At 39.9% G+C, this 18,386-nt stretch overlaps 1 protein-coding gene across 2 annotated transcripts in view; it reads right to left on the reverse strand.

The window, feature by feature from the left end:
* Positions 1-3,443: 3,443 nt before the first annotated feature.
* TOX (thymocyte selection associated high mobility group box) overlaps positions 3,444-18,386 on the reverse strand; it is a 222,732-nt gene continuing 207,789 nt past the window's right edge. For both annotated transcript variants that reach the window (XM_067292333.1, XM_013954754.2), the window contains 3 exons: positions 17,376-17,762; positions 7,976-8,127; positions 3,444-5,665 (listed from right to left, as the gene is read on the reverse strand). In XM_067292333.1, the coding sequence (XP_067148434.1) occupies positions 5,629-5,665; positions 7,976-8,127; positions 17,376-17,762 (576 nt within the window). In that variant the 3' untranslated portion in view covers positions 3,444-5,628. The remainder of the gene's footprint in view (positions 5,666-7,975; positions 8,128-17,375; positions 17,763-18,386) is intronic.

Raw genomic sequence — 18,386 nt, forward strand, 5'->3', positions numbered from 1 at the left:
TGGAGCCTTGCAGATTGTAAGTCAAAACTTCTTAGAAAGCTAATTTAGAGTAACCTCTGAAATGTGTGATTCTTAGAGCCTTTAGAGACTTATAGATTATAAAATGTGTGCCCAGCCTGCTGTGAAACAGTGGCACATGGAGTGTCACCCAGCCTTGTGTTTGATTTAGCTAAAGAGCATACGTTTTACAAAGGTATCCATCCTTGATCTAAAGTCTTTATTTTAAGGTGGTTGTGTATCCACCATGCTGTTTGGTAAATTCAGAGTTAAAAATCGTGCTTTATTTCCAGTTTGAAATTTTATGACTTAAACTTCCAGCCTCTAGACATTGTTATGAATCCTCTGGTTCTGCGTGCTGTGGGCATTTAGTATCTCCCGTCCACATCCTAACTGTTCAGCTGGCTGGCAGTCTGGAAAATGCTGATGTTCTAAGGGTTTCTGGATTACAATTGTCCTTTGCAAACAAAATTCACATCTGTTCTGACAACTTATTTCAGCCTGATGCAACTTGAAAAGGTCGAGATTAATCCCAGAAAAATCAGACTTCTATTGGAAAGGCCAAATCAACTTTAATTGTAACACATGGCTATTTGTATTGGCGTTTAGCTGCAGCAGTTTATCCTTCTTTCCATTGGCATTATTTGTTTCTGAACCAGTTACTAAAGCTTATAATGAAAGCTAAACTTTTTTAAGTAACATTAAAAAAAAAAAAAACAAACAGCCAGTATCTCTCCTTTTACAGGTTTCCATTGACCCAGGATATTTAGTGTGTATGCTTTAATGTTTATCTGCAGCCTGAGAAAAAAAATCATCGAAGAAAATGTTGGCTCATTTTATGAAGATTAATGGTGTCTACCGTACTTTCACACATCATCCTACTGTGTTGGCTTTATCCATTACAGCCCACAGTGCGTGTGCAGTGCCCGAGGGGAAGAATTCTGTCTCTTGAAAAACTTTGATCATAGGCAGTAACAGTTTTAAAAACCCTTTGCATTAAAACAGTTGCAAACTGTGGTTTTCTGTTTGTGAGGGGAGGAACAGCAGTACCCACTCTCCACACACGGGACAGGTTCATGTAGCACCTCTCTAACCACCCAACTGGCTTCCGGTAGCTGCTATCAGCTCAGCCATCAAGCCATAAACTGACACCGTAGCTTTCAGAAGGCCCGAAAAGCGACAGGACGGGAGAGACTCATTTGGCAATACTTTGCTCCTGCTGTTTGGCCTGGAGAAAGATACTCGAAGTGGTGAGATTGTTCAGGAACAGCTGGCAAGCACCCGGGTGTGAGCCTGATTTTCAGACATGACAGGCACTTACAGGAATGTTGCCAGATACAGCTGTTTAAAAGCCTTAATAAACAGCAAGTCAATACTAATCTTTGCCAAATTAATCTTTTCTTGACAGCGCATCAGAGCAATTATGCTCAGACTTGTCGTAAACACACAATTGTCAGAGGGTAAGGATCTTATCTGCAGTATACTGTAGATTTCTGCACATGGCTGTTTTCAGAATAGGACAGTCTCCTTTTCTGTTCCCCCTCCTGTCTTTCCTTTTCTCCCCTATTTTATTTTCGAGCCAATTACATGTTTGCCAGCTTGGTGTTAGCCTGAATGAAATTTCTTTATAAAGTGTCTATCGCAGCAAGCCCTTAGTAGAATGTGAAATGATGACAGTGGTAGGAGCCATGCAGATGCACGTTTGCTAGTAGGTTTCTCTAATTAGGCAGTAACTGTGACAGACTCGGAAATGCTACAAGTCATTGTTCTCACTTGTCCTCTTGTCGGCAGAATGCAAACTGCATTTGAGCTGTGATTTAACATGCTGCTGGGTAATAATAAAATACACAACTTTGCAAAGGAAAGCAAATGCTGTAGGTGAGACCGGACATGGGGCAGGAGCTCATGTTCTCTGAGGTGCTGAGCACCTCCTGCAGCATTGCCAGCACCATCAGCTCATATTTTAATACACACCAGATAATGTTTCTTTAAATGCAAAAAGACTTGAAGACACCAAATAAATAATTAACAGGATAATGGCTCCATCTCTGTCTATCTGCATCCATACCTATATATCAATGGGAGTTCTGGGGTGTAACTCATGTATGGGTTACATACAGCTCTTTTTATTTCTCACATAATAAGGAATAAAAATGTTAGCTACTCCATTTCCCCGGAGCACCCAAAGACATCTCCACAGATTTGCCATGTTTACAGGATTGGGTGAGAACAGACAGATACGCCAGTCAGAATGGTCTGGGAGATGGTAGTTCAGTTTGAGAGATGGAGTCTCAGAAGGTTGAGGAAGGTCATAAGACCACATTTTATGTTCCAGTAATGAGCTCTTTTATTGTGGGGCTTCCTGTTTACAGACGAGCCTCACTGGGAATATTTGGCAGAGTATGCCACAGGAATCAGGAAACGATATTTGGTGAGAGAGCGAGCAGTGGGCATGAATACATTAAGTTTCATTGTGCATGGCTGAGGCCCTCCATGAACACATTAATTACGTCCTGGCTGTGAGAGAATGTGGGAGAAAAAAAATCTATAGCAGGTCCCTTTCTAGGTCTCTGGGTAGGAGGTAGCAGCCAGACCGGATTTCTGTTTGAACCTCTCTGAGTTTGGTAAGAGAGAGACTGGGACTCCAGTCACCAGAATGGGGCACTGATCTCAAGAGATAAATTCCAACTGTCTTTCCTTTCCAAAACCTCTGCTTACCTGGGTTTGCAAGCACACAGGATTTAAATCTTCTGGAGTGCCTATGTTGCTAACCTTGCATTTCACATACCGCTTTTTATTTAAAAATCATCAGAAAAGATAAATTAATTTCCTATCATAGAAGACTATTTCCCTTGGTTTCTTTCACTTTGACAGATGTCTTTACCGTGTTTATTTACTACATGTGTAGGTTGTTTTGTTCCTGTGCGCTCATTACCATCTTCATGACAGATGGTGATTTGCGACCAGTGCTTGAGTATATGTGTTACTGTGGTGCCCAAGCCACACTGCTTCAGCAAAGGATGGGTCATCTCTTTACGAACTTCAGTGGCATTTCACCTGCTTACAAAAGGATCTCAACCATCTGGGCTCTAACTATCGACTCCTGTGTCTGTCAATATGCAGCTGAAAACAAGTGACAGATTGCCCTTGGCAGGCAACTATTGCTTGTTCCCAAGGTCAGACATGAAGAGCTGACATTTATGCATCAAAGTTGGATCTTTCCTCTGGAACTAAGTGGCTTCAGTATAACCAAGGCCAGTTTTGCTGTTCTTCCAATAGCGCTGTTCCTCCTGAGCAGAGCCCGGGCACAAAGCCCCACTGAAACTGCTGGAACTGGTAAGGTGCTTTATGCTAAACACACCGGAGGCTTAAGTTCTTACAGACTAACAGACACCAACTAGCAAGAGGTTCATACAGAATAAGTATTTTATTCATGATGTATTTTTTTTTATTTACATTAAAGTTTTCTTGTATTTTGAACTCTGCTTGGATACTGAAATTAACAACTTTATGTGACTGCACACCTGCTCTAAAAGAAATGGAGATAACACAGTTCTTTTCCATAAAAGAAAAAAGAAACCTGCCTGTCAAAATCAAAGCTGATTTTTCTCATCCCCAGTAATTATCTTCTTACTTTTGAATTAATATGAGTGGAAAATGTAGTTTACTATAATATAATAAATAGAAGACATTGGGTAATTAGTAGTGCTGGTATATTTCTAAAGTACTAAACAGACAAACAATAAACTGTGAATTTAATCATAAGTTCTCATACAGTTTCAAGACGGAAAATTAGAGCTCTCAGCTACAGTCATTTGAGTAATCACATCTGATCTGCATTATTTATTAGTTATTACATGCCGAGTGATTCTGATTGTACATTGCCTAAAATCATTCCAAAGCAAGCATACCTTTGTTTTTGTTTTGTTTTTTAAAAAATTGATGGCATTGCATAATGTGTATTTAATCAGAGTTGCTTTCTTTATTTCACATAGAAGATACAGATCAGTGGTACTCTTCATAACTGGACAGGCATCCACGATGAAATCCTCCAGAAATCTATTTTCAGAGCTATCCCTGATCCAAAACATTGGTTTTTTTTGTTTTTTTTTGATATCTTATTCCTTTGCCTGTAGCTGTTTTACTTACCTTTCACTTTAGGAGGTATTTGCAATACACTCCCTAAATCTCTATACACCTTTTTGCATGTATAATAAAATGGCTGAAGCATATTTGGTAATATTTCTGTTAGTAATATTTTTATTCCACTTGACTAATCAACAAAAACTGATAAATTTTCAAGAAACAGCATTTTGCCGTTTTATTTAGTTAGTTTTGTTGGTTCGAGTCTTAATTTGGGGCAACTTCTTACTACAATGCTTTAAAAAGGGAATTACTTAAAATACCTTTTTTTTTTCTTAATAACCAAAGAAATATAGAAATAAGTATTGGTTACCTTCATTTCCTGCCAAAAAAGCAGGTTTGGTGTTATATATGTCACTGTAAAAACTAAATAAAGTATTCACATCAGTTGTGAACAATTTGTGCCAGCAAAAGTTAAAGCGTCAAAGAAACCTCTTTAAAATGCTAACAAATTTACTTACAAACACCTATATTTATTATTTCATAAATAGGCGCAACAGGTTCCATAAAAAAAGATTAAATACAGACACAGTATGAAGAAACAATAATACATAGCCATATGTAAAGGTTATAATTTAGCCATCTCCAATCTGTTTCTGCATCTAACAAAATATCAGGTAAGCATTTGGCAGTTTTATACATAAAAGGACTTAAATGACATTTACTAACCAATACACATAAAGTGATTTTTTTTTTTAAAAAAAGAAGCATTTTTAGGCAGTACAAAATAAATGTGTTTGCTCTTTATCAACGCTAGTTTTTTCCTAGTTTTTCTCTTTATTTAATGAGACAAAGCCAATATTTTTAATTAATATCATTTGGGAATATTTTTCTTTTTTTCTCCAAATACTTTGAAAATATAGAACTATTAGTCAGCTGTTTAAAAATGAAGTAAAAATATGAATGTTTGCCAATTTAACCCTTATTGTGAAATCAATAAACTGGAATGAGCCAGTTTCAATTACAATTAGCTACAAAAACATTCACATTTTATACTCTAGGAGAGTGTAACATAGATGCTATTTACAAACTTGCTATGACTGCTACATCAAGCCATTTAAAAAGTCTTTAGTAGTTTCATATAAACACCCATTATGAAAAACCAATGGAAAATCCAGGACTTTTATCCAAGACATCTACAGTTGCTAAGGCAGTTACTATCGCAGCACTTCACAGCAAAAACCAACATAAAATCTGAATGGTCCAAGTTTCCTTCAGGAAAGAAGAAAAGCAATGTCCGTTAAAGGATCTCAGGGTGGGGGCAGAAAGGAGAAAGAAAGAGAAAAAAATGGGGGGAGGGGGGAAAGAAAAAGAAAGAAGCAAGACTATTTTTTTCCAGAGTGGGTGACCCACAAGCTCAAATAGTCCTAAGTGCTTAGCAACTTGTGTTTTCTAATAAAATGCAGAACTGCCTTGACTGCATAAAGCAATCCATGATGAAAAGACTTCCCTGCATTCCTCAGTGGAAAGGAGAGGTGTTTCAGATTTTCAGGTAAGGTAGAGTGCTTTGTCCCTCTGCATGCCCCTATTCAAAGAGAAGAGAACAAATGTTATTTCTAAATTTGTCAAATTTTTAGTCCTGTTCTTCCAAAAATCCCCACAACCCTTCCTTGTCATTGATGCTAGGCATATCACTGAAGTACGGCTGAATTACCATGGCGATAATAAAGAAAAATAATAAGAAAACCTCTACCTCCATGGTGGCACACAGAGGCCAAATCTGTCTCTGCACTAAAGAGGACTGGGACATGGATTTAAGCACTGGTCTGGGACCACCTGTGCTAGTGGGTTGTTAGTACTGACTGTCTCTCTCCCCAGAACTGCCCAGGTGCAGCTAAGGTTTAGCACAGGCCTAGGGACCAGTCCCAATAAGCACCCTTTGCCTACACAATGTGGCTGGCCACTTTTCTTAGACGGAAGGAGAGCTTGTTATACAGACATGAGTCAACATGCCATGCCAGCTAGCCTAGGTTCCTGGCCTATTTTATTTACTAGTACATACATAGCCAAAATGTTCTGTGTTGGCAGGGTTAGGCAAGCTCACACAAGGAAACCTAGGACAATTCTGGCAGAGCCCAGACTAGAGCCAACATTTCCTGCCTCTGCAGGAAGCCTTTCACCAACGCACTGGGTCTAGTACAGTTTTACATTCAGTTCTTGCTTGGGTTCACCTTCTACTGACAGATACCAGGTCAGTTCAGAGCAAAAAGGAATCATTTATCAGTTTGCCATCCCAAACGGCTTGTTTTATTTTTTATTTAAAGCAGAAAAAGCATCACTGATGAGACTTAGTTCACAGTGAAGAGATTTTCTCAGGGAGGAGCTTTACTCTTCATCTCCTGCTTCCTTGCCGAAACCCAGGCACCAGTTTTGTTCTCCCACAGCTTTACAGCTTACTTGGTTTGGAGTCAGGGAGTAGCACAGAGCAAGCTACATTGCACTGGCAATTTATGTCAATGCTGTAGCAAAGATGGGCTAAATCCATGCACACACATTCATGGAGACAAACACATCTACACAGGAGGGGTATAAACAGTCTACTGAGAGAAATCCTATGCTGATGGAAAGTTACTCTCAGCGGGCACTTAGAAGGCATTTCTGGCAATGACCATACATTGTTTCTCACTAGAAAGGACTAGAAATCAAAGCTGTAGCTGGCTTATATAACTGGCCCCTTTTGGCAGAGGACAGTATAGTAAGAGCTCAACTTAAGTGGATATAAAAGTCTGCACGCTGCATAGGCTCCTGCAAGAGATGGCAGCACAAATCAATGCAGTATGGTGGTACAGTGGAGAAGCAGGAACTTCTTGCTGAACACATGGGCAAGTCACGGGGCAACAGGGACAGGCATGGGGGAAAGTGATGCTGCTTTGCAGACTAGCTAAGGTCTGCCTCAGGGTCAGCAGGTTTTAGTCAAGATGTTATTCTGAATTGGTAATCATAAAAAGATTTTTGTTCAGTTCTAGTTTGAGTTCAACAAAAACTTTAAAATAAAAATGCAAGCGAAATTCTGAGTTTGAGTAAAAGTAATGGGTGAAACTGGTCTTTAGGCTTTGGGTTTCGTTGTCTGTGTTGGATGTGACTCCTTGGTTATTAGGAGAGTTTTTTTATCTGCCTTGGCCTTGGGGATTCTTGTCAAGGTCAAGGAGAGGTCAGGCTGAAGGATGTGTACCCAAGGCACAATATCTATCATCTAAAACTCAACAAATATATCATTCAGATAGTTAAAGGTTTCCAGGCAGTTCCTGGAACAGCAACATGGCTCCCCCAAAACCATGCTGCATGGGAGTTGAAGGTTTGAAGGGGCTACTAAGGGCACAGAGCTCCTGTGTGTATGGTGTTTTGTCTGGTAACAGTCTCCTGAGCTTCATGTCATTCCCTTCCATGCATCTTGTATCCCTTGCACCACCCTGACTTCTCAGTGACTGACCTGGGTTTTCAGGGCCCAACTCAGTTATTTCCACCAGAAGCGAACTCTACTCGGTGATTTTGGAGGAAACAGTTTCAGCCATTTGTCTCTCAAGCCAAAGGCGGATATTGCTACTTCTTTCTTACACCTTTTCCCTAAGAGTTCAGTTTTTCTTTTCTAACAAATAGAAGTTCTCTAAGACCAAAACGTTTCTGTTGTGACAAAGTGGCAACGATTTCTAATGCCACAGGTACTGAAATCCTGTTTTCCTACAATAATCTAACTGCTGAATAAATACAATGCCCTCACAGATGAACTTCTGAAATACTATAGGGAAACAGGCAACAAAGGTGTTTCCAAATTCTCCCTCCGATGCTTGTGTCATGAAGGTTGCTCAACACAAGGTGGCATTCACTGGCTGCTTACCCATTACTGCAGTAGTCATTATTCCAGTCCACAGTCTGTGCTGGAGGATTTCTGCACCCTGAACGAACATACTCCATTGCTTGGGTAACAACTTGTGCAGCTGTAGATGTTGGATTGATGATACTCTGATAATCAGGCTGAAGAGTAAATCCCTAGAAGAGAAAGCATATATATTACAATGTATGGTAAACCAAGCAACAGGTTGGGTGCAATATTAAAAAAAAAAAGTGTGTACAGCAAAATGTTGGAATTCTTCTTTTCCAGGTAAACGTAAAGTTCTCAGACTAAAACAGGAAAAGTTGTGTAGGTGCTTTCTAGGTTTTAAAATCTTTCTTTGGTTTCAAAAATAAACCACCACCAAATTGTTAGCTATTACAGTCAGAGGATGGAACTAAAAGGGAAAGAACAGGAATAATTCAAAACCAAGAGAACAACTCAATCAATACCAGGGCAAAAAGGTCTGTTTGCTCCTTACAGCTTTCATTTAGATTAAACATAAGGATTCACACTACTCATTAATTCCCAGAATATGCAACAGAATCTTTTTGAAGGATGTAGGCAGCAGGTGGCTGACTGTTTTATTAGACTACACCTATTCACATATTGTTCTCAAAACCCTTTTTCTTCATTCAGTCACAAAGGGACCATCTGCTGCTTCTTTTATTTGTACTTCTCTCTCAACTAAACAGAAACTCAGCCAAAGCTTTTTAACAGTTGTTGGACTAATGCAGTAAAAGCAGCACAAAATAACTTGCTTTTTAAAACCAAGACGATAAGAAAAAAAGTGGAAGATATAAAGATACACTTAACCTGCTCCCTGAAATATCCATCATGCAAAAAGTCATAACAATTTTTAGCTCTTTCGATATATTAGGATGTTTAAATGCTGTGTTTTGAAACCACAAGAACGATTTGAATTTCAAGTTTAGTTTGAACTGCCTTAGTGCCTCAGGTTAACCGTATATAAATGTACACTGTGTTTCTGTAAAATTAGGAGCACTACATTGGGTAAAAGTATTTGAATGCTGTAGGAAAGCAACTGGTGCCTGCTGAATAAAAATAGACCAAACTCCTTCCTGGGGCATGGCTATACAATCTCCACTCAAGTTAACCGGAGGTGTAACTGCTAAATCATAAACTGAATTTAATCCAAAATACCCAGTTTGAAAATCCACTCTTTCTGGCCACAGTTCATCTATAGAATAGATAGGATTATAGCTCATAACTTTTAGTTTGAAATTCAAGTGGTTTATGGGTGATTACACGGTCTTCATTAAGACGGGAGGCTGGGTAGAGCTATTTTCAGCTGCAGGTTTAAGAGCTCTGCCATACTACCTTTATACAAGATAATGAGTATTCTCAGTTTCTGCCTGGGCCCCTCCCTCCCAAAGAATGAGCATCCTTCAAATATAAAATGTCACTTCCTTCCCCAAATCCCCATTTCTTGCTGCATTATATTCAAGCTTGTCTCTTGCAGCCCCTCCAGTGCTCTGCCCTAGCATGCCTCCCTCATACACTGTCACCTTGCTCTACTGACTACAGTTTTTAGCCTAGGTCATAAATGAAGGCACATCTTTCACAACTTTCTTCCATATTCTCTTCCATGTGGAGAATATCCTGAGCTGCACTTCAGTACTTTAAATACTTTTTAAAGTTTCACTTTGCCTGATGATTCCAAGAAACAGACCACTAGTAGTGGGTAAGTTCAGGAATTGAATTCAGCATCGGGTTGCTATATAACTTATCTACTGTCCTGCTAATAAGATAAGATTAAAAGCACATATCATGATTGTGCTTTGTACACCGCCTTTTCATTAGGCTCTAAACCTGCTCATCAGGCTGCATGTACAACCCCCACACTACAAAGGAAGCTGTAACTGAGCAGACTTCCCAATGATTTAAATGGGAGTTTTGTGTGAACAGAAGGCACAAAAATTGGTTTTGTGTATCACCATCATGATTTGTATACAAAACATTACCCACAAGGACTCTTCTAATTTATTTGTAAGAGGAAACTAACTACAGAAACATGTTCTGCCCTCAGGCGCTTGGGTTTACCTTTGGCAGGCCAAGCCCCTGAGTGCTCTCTCATCAGTCAATCAGATATACAACAAAACTACTGTATGGGGCTAGCAGCTCCAGCGCAGTTGTACAGAAGCATGCAAGTGAGCAGACACAGACATGTAAATACTCTTTTAACAAGAAATAGCTCCCCGAAATCAGAGGAAGAAAACACCAGTGTATTATCAGTTCCATTTCTTTTATCCTCAGGAGCAATAAGTAACTTGGAAGTGGGAGAGTGGCTCTGCGGTTAAAATGCCAGCCTAGCACTGGGTGGGGACTTATCTTATTCCTGTCTTTTTCTCAGGACTTCGGTGTGACCGCAGCCCGCTCACTTTGGCTCTTTTCCAGCAAAGCATGTGTACATACACACTCGGACTGAATTGCGACTTCCCCGTTAAAGCTGGGAACGTGGATCGGAGCTCAAGCTCTCTGGGCCTCACTTCTCCCACCTGCAGAAGGAGGGCGATGACCCTTTCCCCTTGCATCTGGCGCGTCTGTTTAGTTCCCAGCTGCCCGGGACGGGGCCTGTTCCTTCGGGCGTGCTCACGCGATAAACTGCAGGCGGCGCAGGGACATCGGCGCCGGCTCCAGAGGCCGCAGCAGGCGAGGGGCTGCGGCTCAGCGCTGCCGCCGGGCTGACGCAGGCTGCCCTCGCGCGCCCCGGAGCGCACCAGCCACCCCGGAGCGACCTCGTGCCGCTGGGGCGGCAGCGTGCCGCGCAGAGGCCATCTCGGCTCTGCCTGTAGGCAGCACCGAGCACAACCCTGCGCCGACCCTGGTTGAGGGCTACGATAATACCCACAGTAAAAGCAATAATGTGGGTGTTTGAAAGCCTGCTTTTTAAGGCTAAGCAATTTAAGAAACCTGAACTCAACGTGAAGGACCAATAAGGTATGATCATGCTTAAAATGTAAACAACAATTACTTCAGCTATTTCTTCAACAGAAAAAGCCCTGGAAATACAGATTTGTACAACACAGGGAGACAGCCTTGTACCAGGCTTGTAGTAAATATTTGTGTATTATTTATGTAAGCCCTTAACAAACAATGGTGAAATAAAAAGTGCTGCGAGAAAATGAGAGCTTCAAGGTCTAATTAAACAATGCTGAATGTCTTTGCATTGTAATGCTCAAGAGAAAAATCACCAACTGTTTTGCAACATGCCTAGAATTTTAAATTTCATTTTCTTGTTCCAGACTGAAATAAAAATAGGGAACTTGATAAAGATTAATTCGATGTCAGGAGGGACATTTGCTCTTTAATTAGATTTCTGTAGCCCTAGCAGTTTCGTTGTGCCACTGTAGCAAGTCCTAAAAAGCCTGCAGCAGAACTAAACAGTGATCCTCATCTCCACACTTTACTGGGAACTAATTTCATTTCCTGCCTGTCTGGAGAGGTATTTTCAACAGGCATCAATGTTTTTGTCTTCACAACTGATTTATTCATCAATCTCAATGTGATATTTTAAACCTTTAAATTACATCCAAATCCTAAAGCATCTGTTTATTACACAAGGAAATTGAAAATCTGTCTGTGTGATATCATACAAAGATTTTTCCTTAAGGTTATAAAGGAAGTTGACAGATATTAATGATTTTTTTTTCCTCTTGACCTCATTCGAAGATGAAGCGTAACAAAAAAGAAGAAGAAATCTGGACAAATGCAGCAGGTCCATGAGTTTACTGTATATAATATATACCAGAAAAAATGAGGCTATTATTTTTGGCAGGCTATGCAATCATCTTGCTGTATACATTTATTTTCTAAAGAAAAAGAAACACCCAAAAGTAGACCGAAATGAGTTATTATTTAAAAAAATAAAAAATAAAATGCAACATACATTAATCTTCTGCTTCTTTGTTATGCATAAACTTGCAGCCATGGTTACTAGACATTAAGAATCTAGTTTTGCTTGCTCTACCTGTGAACCAAAGTGGGGCGGAGATTGTAGTGGGACTCCCCATCCAACATGGCTTGGGTCAAGCATTTTAAGTAGGGGAGGAGATGCTTCCAGTAGAGATACTTTAAAAAGTTCCTTAAAAATGACTGGGAGTATTTGGGAGAGAGCGAATCCTTGGTCTTATCACTCTGCACACAAAACGGCACAGTACAATGGGCTGGAGAATGGAGTATGCCCAGCAAGAAGCAGAAATGTCTGTGTGAGTAGCAAAAGGAATGAATGACTTTTCAAAAGAAAACAGGTTGCAGCTTCAGATGCTGTTTTAGCCTGAACTTCAGAGGAATTGGGCTGATTTGAATGACAAAGGGTGAGATTCAGATCACCTGATTCCAGCTAAGCAAAAATTAAACATCTTGTGAAACCTAGTTGTCTAATCTCACATATAATCAGGGGAAAGAAACAGACTGGAGAGAAGGGAGTCTGTATCAGTTAAAAGATGATAGATTGATAAGATGCTCATGTGAGCATTTAATGAAAGAAAAAAATCACACTCCTCTAATCTACTGTGATTCATTCAGTGTGTCAAAAGTGGATGAAAGAAAGACTGTTACAAGATGGCTTTAGACTTTAACAAAGAAAAACTTTAACACAGCTCCTGCAAAGAATATTTCAGAAAACTATAGTATGATATTTTACAATTAGAAATAAAGTATAGTCAAAATCAGGATCTAATTTAAACCTAAAGATAAGAATAGGACTAAATGGTCATTTTTTACAGTGTAAGAGGTTAACAGAGGAGCATCCCAGATGTTTATACTAGGGCCAATGTTATCTAATTTACTCATTAAGTGTTTTGGAAGAAAAGGGAATAGAGAAAAAAATGGTCTAGTTTCCAGAAGCTATAAAAATTATTAGATAACTCAAATTAGGGAAGGTTGTAAAAGGAACTTTTAAAAGATTTACTAATGCTGTGCATATGAACAAAACACAAATAGAAAAAATTTAGTTTGTACTGTGCATTTTAGAACAGTTTGGATGCCTTGCACCAACTGCACGCTCCACAGCATTAATTGATTTTAAATTAACTGAAAATGTGCAGTCATTGAGGATTTTTGGCTCCTAAACTTCTGATCTTCTTAATTTTCAGTAGTTTTCGTGGAATCCTTCAGGAAACTGTCCTTCTCCAGCTGGCAGTCTCTCTGAGTTTGGCAGCTGCACACGAGCAGGAAAGTGCTGTTAGAAGCATGGCAGTACGTGCTGTTCTCTGTGTAGCTGTTACAGATCAGCGTATTGTCCTTACAGTCGTGTGGGCAGGTGCTGTTTCCACGAACTCTTTCCCTAGATCAGCAGCTTCTTATCAGTCCTTCCTCAAAGTTACTCGGACGATGAGAAGATGAGCTTGTGGATTTTACTCACTGTCATTTTGGAGGGCTGTGGTCCTGCCTGTCAGGACTAAGGTCTGGATCTCTATGTAGTTTTTATTAGAGCTGGCAGTCCTTCAGACATACTGCAAGTCTGTCTTTGATAAGAAACCATCCTCCCTCTCCTGGAGAAAACAAGTGGCCAAATCTCCCAGTAGCCGCTACGTTAAAGCAGGGAATCTGCTGGGATTCCCAGAGCATTCCCAGTGCACTGAATGTCACACTAGCAAGTCACAAACTATTCCAAAGCTGGATGTTGGGGAAAAAAAAAAAAATCAGAACCTACCATCGGTTGGAGCTGTGACTGCTACTTCTTACATGTCTACAGCACAACTCTCAGCCTGTAACAGTGGTGTCTAGTCAGGGGAATCTGGAAACGCCTGAGGTAGAAGATTGTCATAAGGCTATTGACACACCTACCCTTCTCTTACTGCAGTGTGACATGAAAAAAATTACCTAGTTTCTTCTTAAAGTGTATTAGTCTGAGCAGTGGTGAGGTTTCTAAAAAGGAAAATCTCCCTCATTGCAGGTCACAAAGCAGGGAGTAGGATGCCAATTAGTTTTCTTCTTCCTGCTTACATAAATCGAAAGCGCGCCGGAGTCTCTGGAAAAGGCTGAGAGTGGCCAGACCTTTAGCATGGTAGGAAATCAAATAGCTGATGGAAGAGGAGTTGGAAAAAATCTGAATCAGATGCCAGTCATTGCTTTGGCCTTACCAGCACACATATTCTCCCATTCTTCTTTGTTGCCTTTTTATGTGGTAAAGTGGTGTACTCTGTTAGTCAAGCACACAGGTTTTGGTGGGTTGGTCCTCCCTCCCTCCTTGCCAGAGGCTGGACATACAAGGTAGTTCTGCGCCTCTTCGTTGCCCGCACTGCTGTTAACCTTCTGTGCTGCTGTTACTGTACTGTGGCTTGTTTGGAGGGCTTGCTTGTCTTATCCATTATGTCTTTTCCTTTTTAACATGCTCTGTGTTTGCTTGAGAGTACTGTCCCTTGACATATGAGTCAGAAGGAGGCCTTTATTTTCAAGTTTCTCAAGAAGTTTCTCAACTTCTTGCTATATGCCTACTATTGGCCAACTTGTCCTTTAATGCTCTAAATGCAGTACGTAATCCTGGGGATAGTGTTTTTTAACATTTCTTGGGTATGACTAGAAAGAGTCACACCTAAGAGACTAGATAGGATACCACTGTTCAGCTCTGGCATGGCAAATTGTTATTAGTACACTCGTTGCTCTAAAACTCAACACAGCTTTTGCTTTGTCTTTGCCAACATCATTCTTTTAAAGGAACTGGATTCTATAATTAAACTAAATTTACAAACTGTATAAAATGTTGTATACTAAACAAACATAAAAGAATATGAAATAAATATCACAAATATTATAAAGGCAAAGTGAAATCACATAGAACATTCAGAGCTCAAAAGTTGTATTACTTTTAAATAAAAATTAAATGATAAAAATATAAACTGGCTTGCAGATGTTTCATGATGCTTAAAAGAGAAATGCAGTTAAGACCGGCAGTGTAGCATTTCAACAGGTAATAAGTACCTGCCACCTTGAGTGAAGATCAGAAATATCTCTGCTGTCTTACTATGGTATCCATTAAAAACATCAGCCTTCCTGACTAAGCAATGTGAGTCAGTAAAAGTATTTAAGCTAACCTTTCGTGAGTTTAATAATGAAGAGCAGGAGAACAACATTTTTTATTTTACCATACTTGTATTTAGTAAAGCAAAAGATGCAGTATGGTACAGGTCGACATTTTGACTTCTAGATACCTTTTTCTACAACCTAATACCCTATGTTTTTTCTCAAGCTAGAAATGACTCGGCTACATACAACATATCTCACAGATAAATGAAAGTTCTTCCAAACCATTGACAGGCACACCATATGCTACAATTGTGCAACTTGGTAAAATAAAAGCATCAGAAGACTCATATTATCTTACCTTTTTTATGCTATATAATGGTTTGGAGTAACTCCTAAAGTAGTGTTTGGATACATACAATGATGATAATGTGTGTTGTACATATACCTAACCAGACAGATAAGAAATCCTTAGAAGTATCTAACATCTGCATTACACCTTTTGCTAACCATTACCATAGTATTCATTGAATAATCAAAGCCACATTTTCAAATCTGTTCAATAAGTTGTGCCTGCCAGCAATTCTGAAAAGAAACAATGGGTTTGATCTCTTGCTTTGCACTGGTCAAGTGAATCTAAGTTTGGCACAAAATGTTTGATTCTAATTTTGGAAAGGCTGAATCACTTTGCAATACCAGACTCGCTTGAATATAACCATATGATCTCAACAGGCTGCTGTCACAGCTGTCGTTCTTCATACTTTGTCACTAACCAGACAATTGCATTGGGTCTCAGTCCATTGTTTTGCCTCTAATTGCTCTGTCTGTAGTTTTAATCGAGACTGGGCTTTCCGTCAGGCCTAGGATCTCCAGACAGCCCTTCCCAGATCACCTGTCTAAGACCTCTTGCTGTGCTACTTCCAGCTAGCCAAGTCTGGTGCTAACTCCTGAGTTTCTCTGAGGCTTGCAAACAGGCTTTGCCAGGACACTCTCCGGACTTCTAAGTAATAGAGAAACCTTCAGAAATACATGACAGTGAAAGACTCCACATTTGTGTGTGTGGTCATAAGTCTACTGAGCTTTACTCTGAGCATGAAAAATATGCTGGACTAGGCAAAAGTTGTAAACCATTTACAAATTTTCCTTCCTGCCCGATTACTCAAAACCTTTCTTGGGACTAAGATCAAGGTCTCTGAGACAATTCAGATCATCCTGGGCACCTCTTGGTTTATGTTCTGAACAGAATTTATCAGTCCAGATTGCTTTCACCTCTGTTTTTCTGTCTTATTTTGGAAAATTCCACTTTGATAAATCAATTCTCCTAGCCATGAGCAATGTTTTGTATTCAGGTGTTCCCCTCTCTAAAGACCATTCTTGAGATTAAATGCTTCTTGTTTGGAAAGCAAATGCCATATGCCTTGTTAGAAAATGTGAATTTATGGAGAGATATTCAAAACATATAGCAGGTTCATAACTGCGTATTGTCAACCAGAACTGACAAGTTGTATGCATACCAATTCCTGAGATTCTTGCAACTCCATAGAAGAAATTTTCATTCTAACACCGCTTTGTAAAGCAAGATTTTATTATTGCTAGTCAAATCTCAGCCAATACAAAGGGAAATCTGCTCTCGTGAAATCAGCAGTGTTAATCTGCTCCACCCCTCCACAGGACTAGGCCCAAAACTCCAAGTAATATGGCTGGCCTGTATTCATTCAGCTCCTCAAGCAAATGTATCAAGAATTGACTATGGAAAACACAGACTGAAAAGAATCCCACCTTACTGGGATACTGGAGACAGACCACTTATTTCCAGTAATAAAGCATGTCTACCTACCAGAATGAGGGCATGAATGTAGCATAAATTAACATGCTTATGCTCATTTAACCTAACATGTACAACAGAGCCTGTTATGCTCTGCATTCCCTGAGTCTGTTACATATGACAGTCGGCACAAGTATACACATGGCACATACTACAGTCACATCTTTTTCTAGACATGCCTGCATTTTGTTTATAAAATAGATATTCTTGAAGCCTTAAAATTTCAGTTATATTTCAGGGTACTTTCCGCCTTGTAGACTGATCCAAGGAGTAACAGACACCTCTATTTAAAGGATGACTCCTGAATATGTGGGGGAGAGAGGGTTCACAAGAATATGATTAACGTTGGTAGCATAAACAGTTCCACTGAAGCTTCCCATCATTTAGGTAAACTCCTTCATTTGTTCTCATCTTTGAAAGACTAAGTCCTTGGACTATATTACTGCAGTTTTGGAACTCTGTAAAATTAAAGCTAATCCATGGTCCTAAAGCACCCTCACTCTCAACTTCTGGATGATTTCCACTTGCTCAAAAAAACAAAACCCCAAAACCCAAAAAAAACCAGTTCCCAGACAACTGAAAAACTCAACTTACTTGCTGCATTGTAGGTGAATGTAAAGCAGATTGGACCTGCATCGGTAGCTGGTTTCCAATGGACTGCTGCATTGTAATTGGCTGGTGTTGCTGTATGTTGAGATGCTGGTGCAGAGGAGGGCTGATCTGGAGTGGTGGTGGTGGGGACACAGCCATGTTTGCTATGGAAACAGTCACTGGCATTTGGTTGTTGGGCTTAGGTGCTATGTTCCTGGGGATATTGGCATGCATGGCAGTGATATGAGGATTCATTCCTGGTTGTTGGTGGTAGTGGGAACTGAGGTACAGCGCAGAGTGAGCCTGGGCAGGGCCATGAAACACTGACTGCTTTGAATTCATCATCTGAGGTTGTTGGGATGCCTTAACATCAACAGGTTCACTGTAGCTCTGTTGAGGAAAAAAAAACAAAAAACAAAAAACCAGACAATACTTAGAAGCTACAAAATGCTGTTGTTTTCCCCCCAAAGTTCTCCTTACTGCAGAGACGGACCTTTGCACCATTCTCTCCCTTCAATAGTCTGCAGAATGATTTGAAGCAAAGTGTAGCCACAAATGTCAATGTTCTGTAAAGGTAATCTGGGATACTGGAGAATTTTTTTTTTAAGGGTTTCACTATAGGAGAACATATATCTGGACCATTAAAATATCCTTTCCATGGAGCTTGGTTATTACAGTAGAAAAACAATTAATCCCTATTACCTTACATATTTTTCTTCAGCATCATAAAAAAAGAGGTTAGCCCCTCTGCTTCCTAGTCTAGCCTGACATTTTGCTTTTTCAAAACTTGGAACTGGCATCACTGACCTAATAACCTACACAACACAGAAAACCAAGCCTGTCACATTTATTCACACAAGCAGTCATTATTATTATTATCCTCACATTTGATGGCCTAGCTGAAAACAGATTCAGGAGGGTGGGTTCTGGCAAAAGCCTGCAGTGATCTTTGACATGTCATTTCCCTGCTCCATGCCTCATTTTCCCATCCGCAAACCAGGCATAAGAATTTCA

Source organism: Apteryx mantelli, chromosome 2 (assembly GCF_036417845.1).
Source record: "Apteryx mantelli isolate bAptMan1 chromosome 2, bAptMan1.hap1, whole genome shotgun sequence".
Taxonomy (NCBI): domain Eukaryota; kingdom Metazoa; phylum Chordata; class Aves; order Apterygiformes; family Apterygidae; genus Apteryx; species Apteryx mantelli.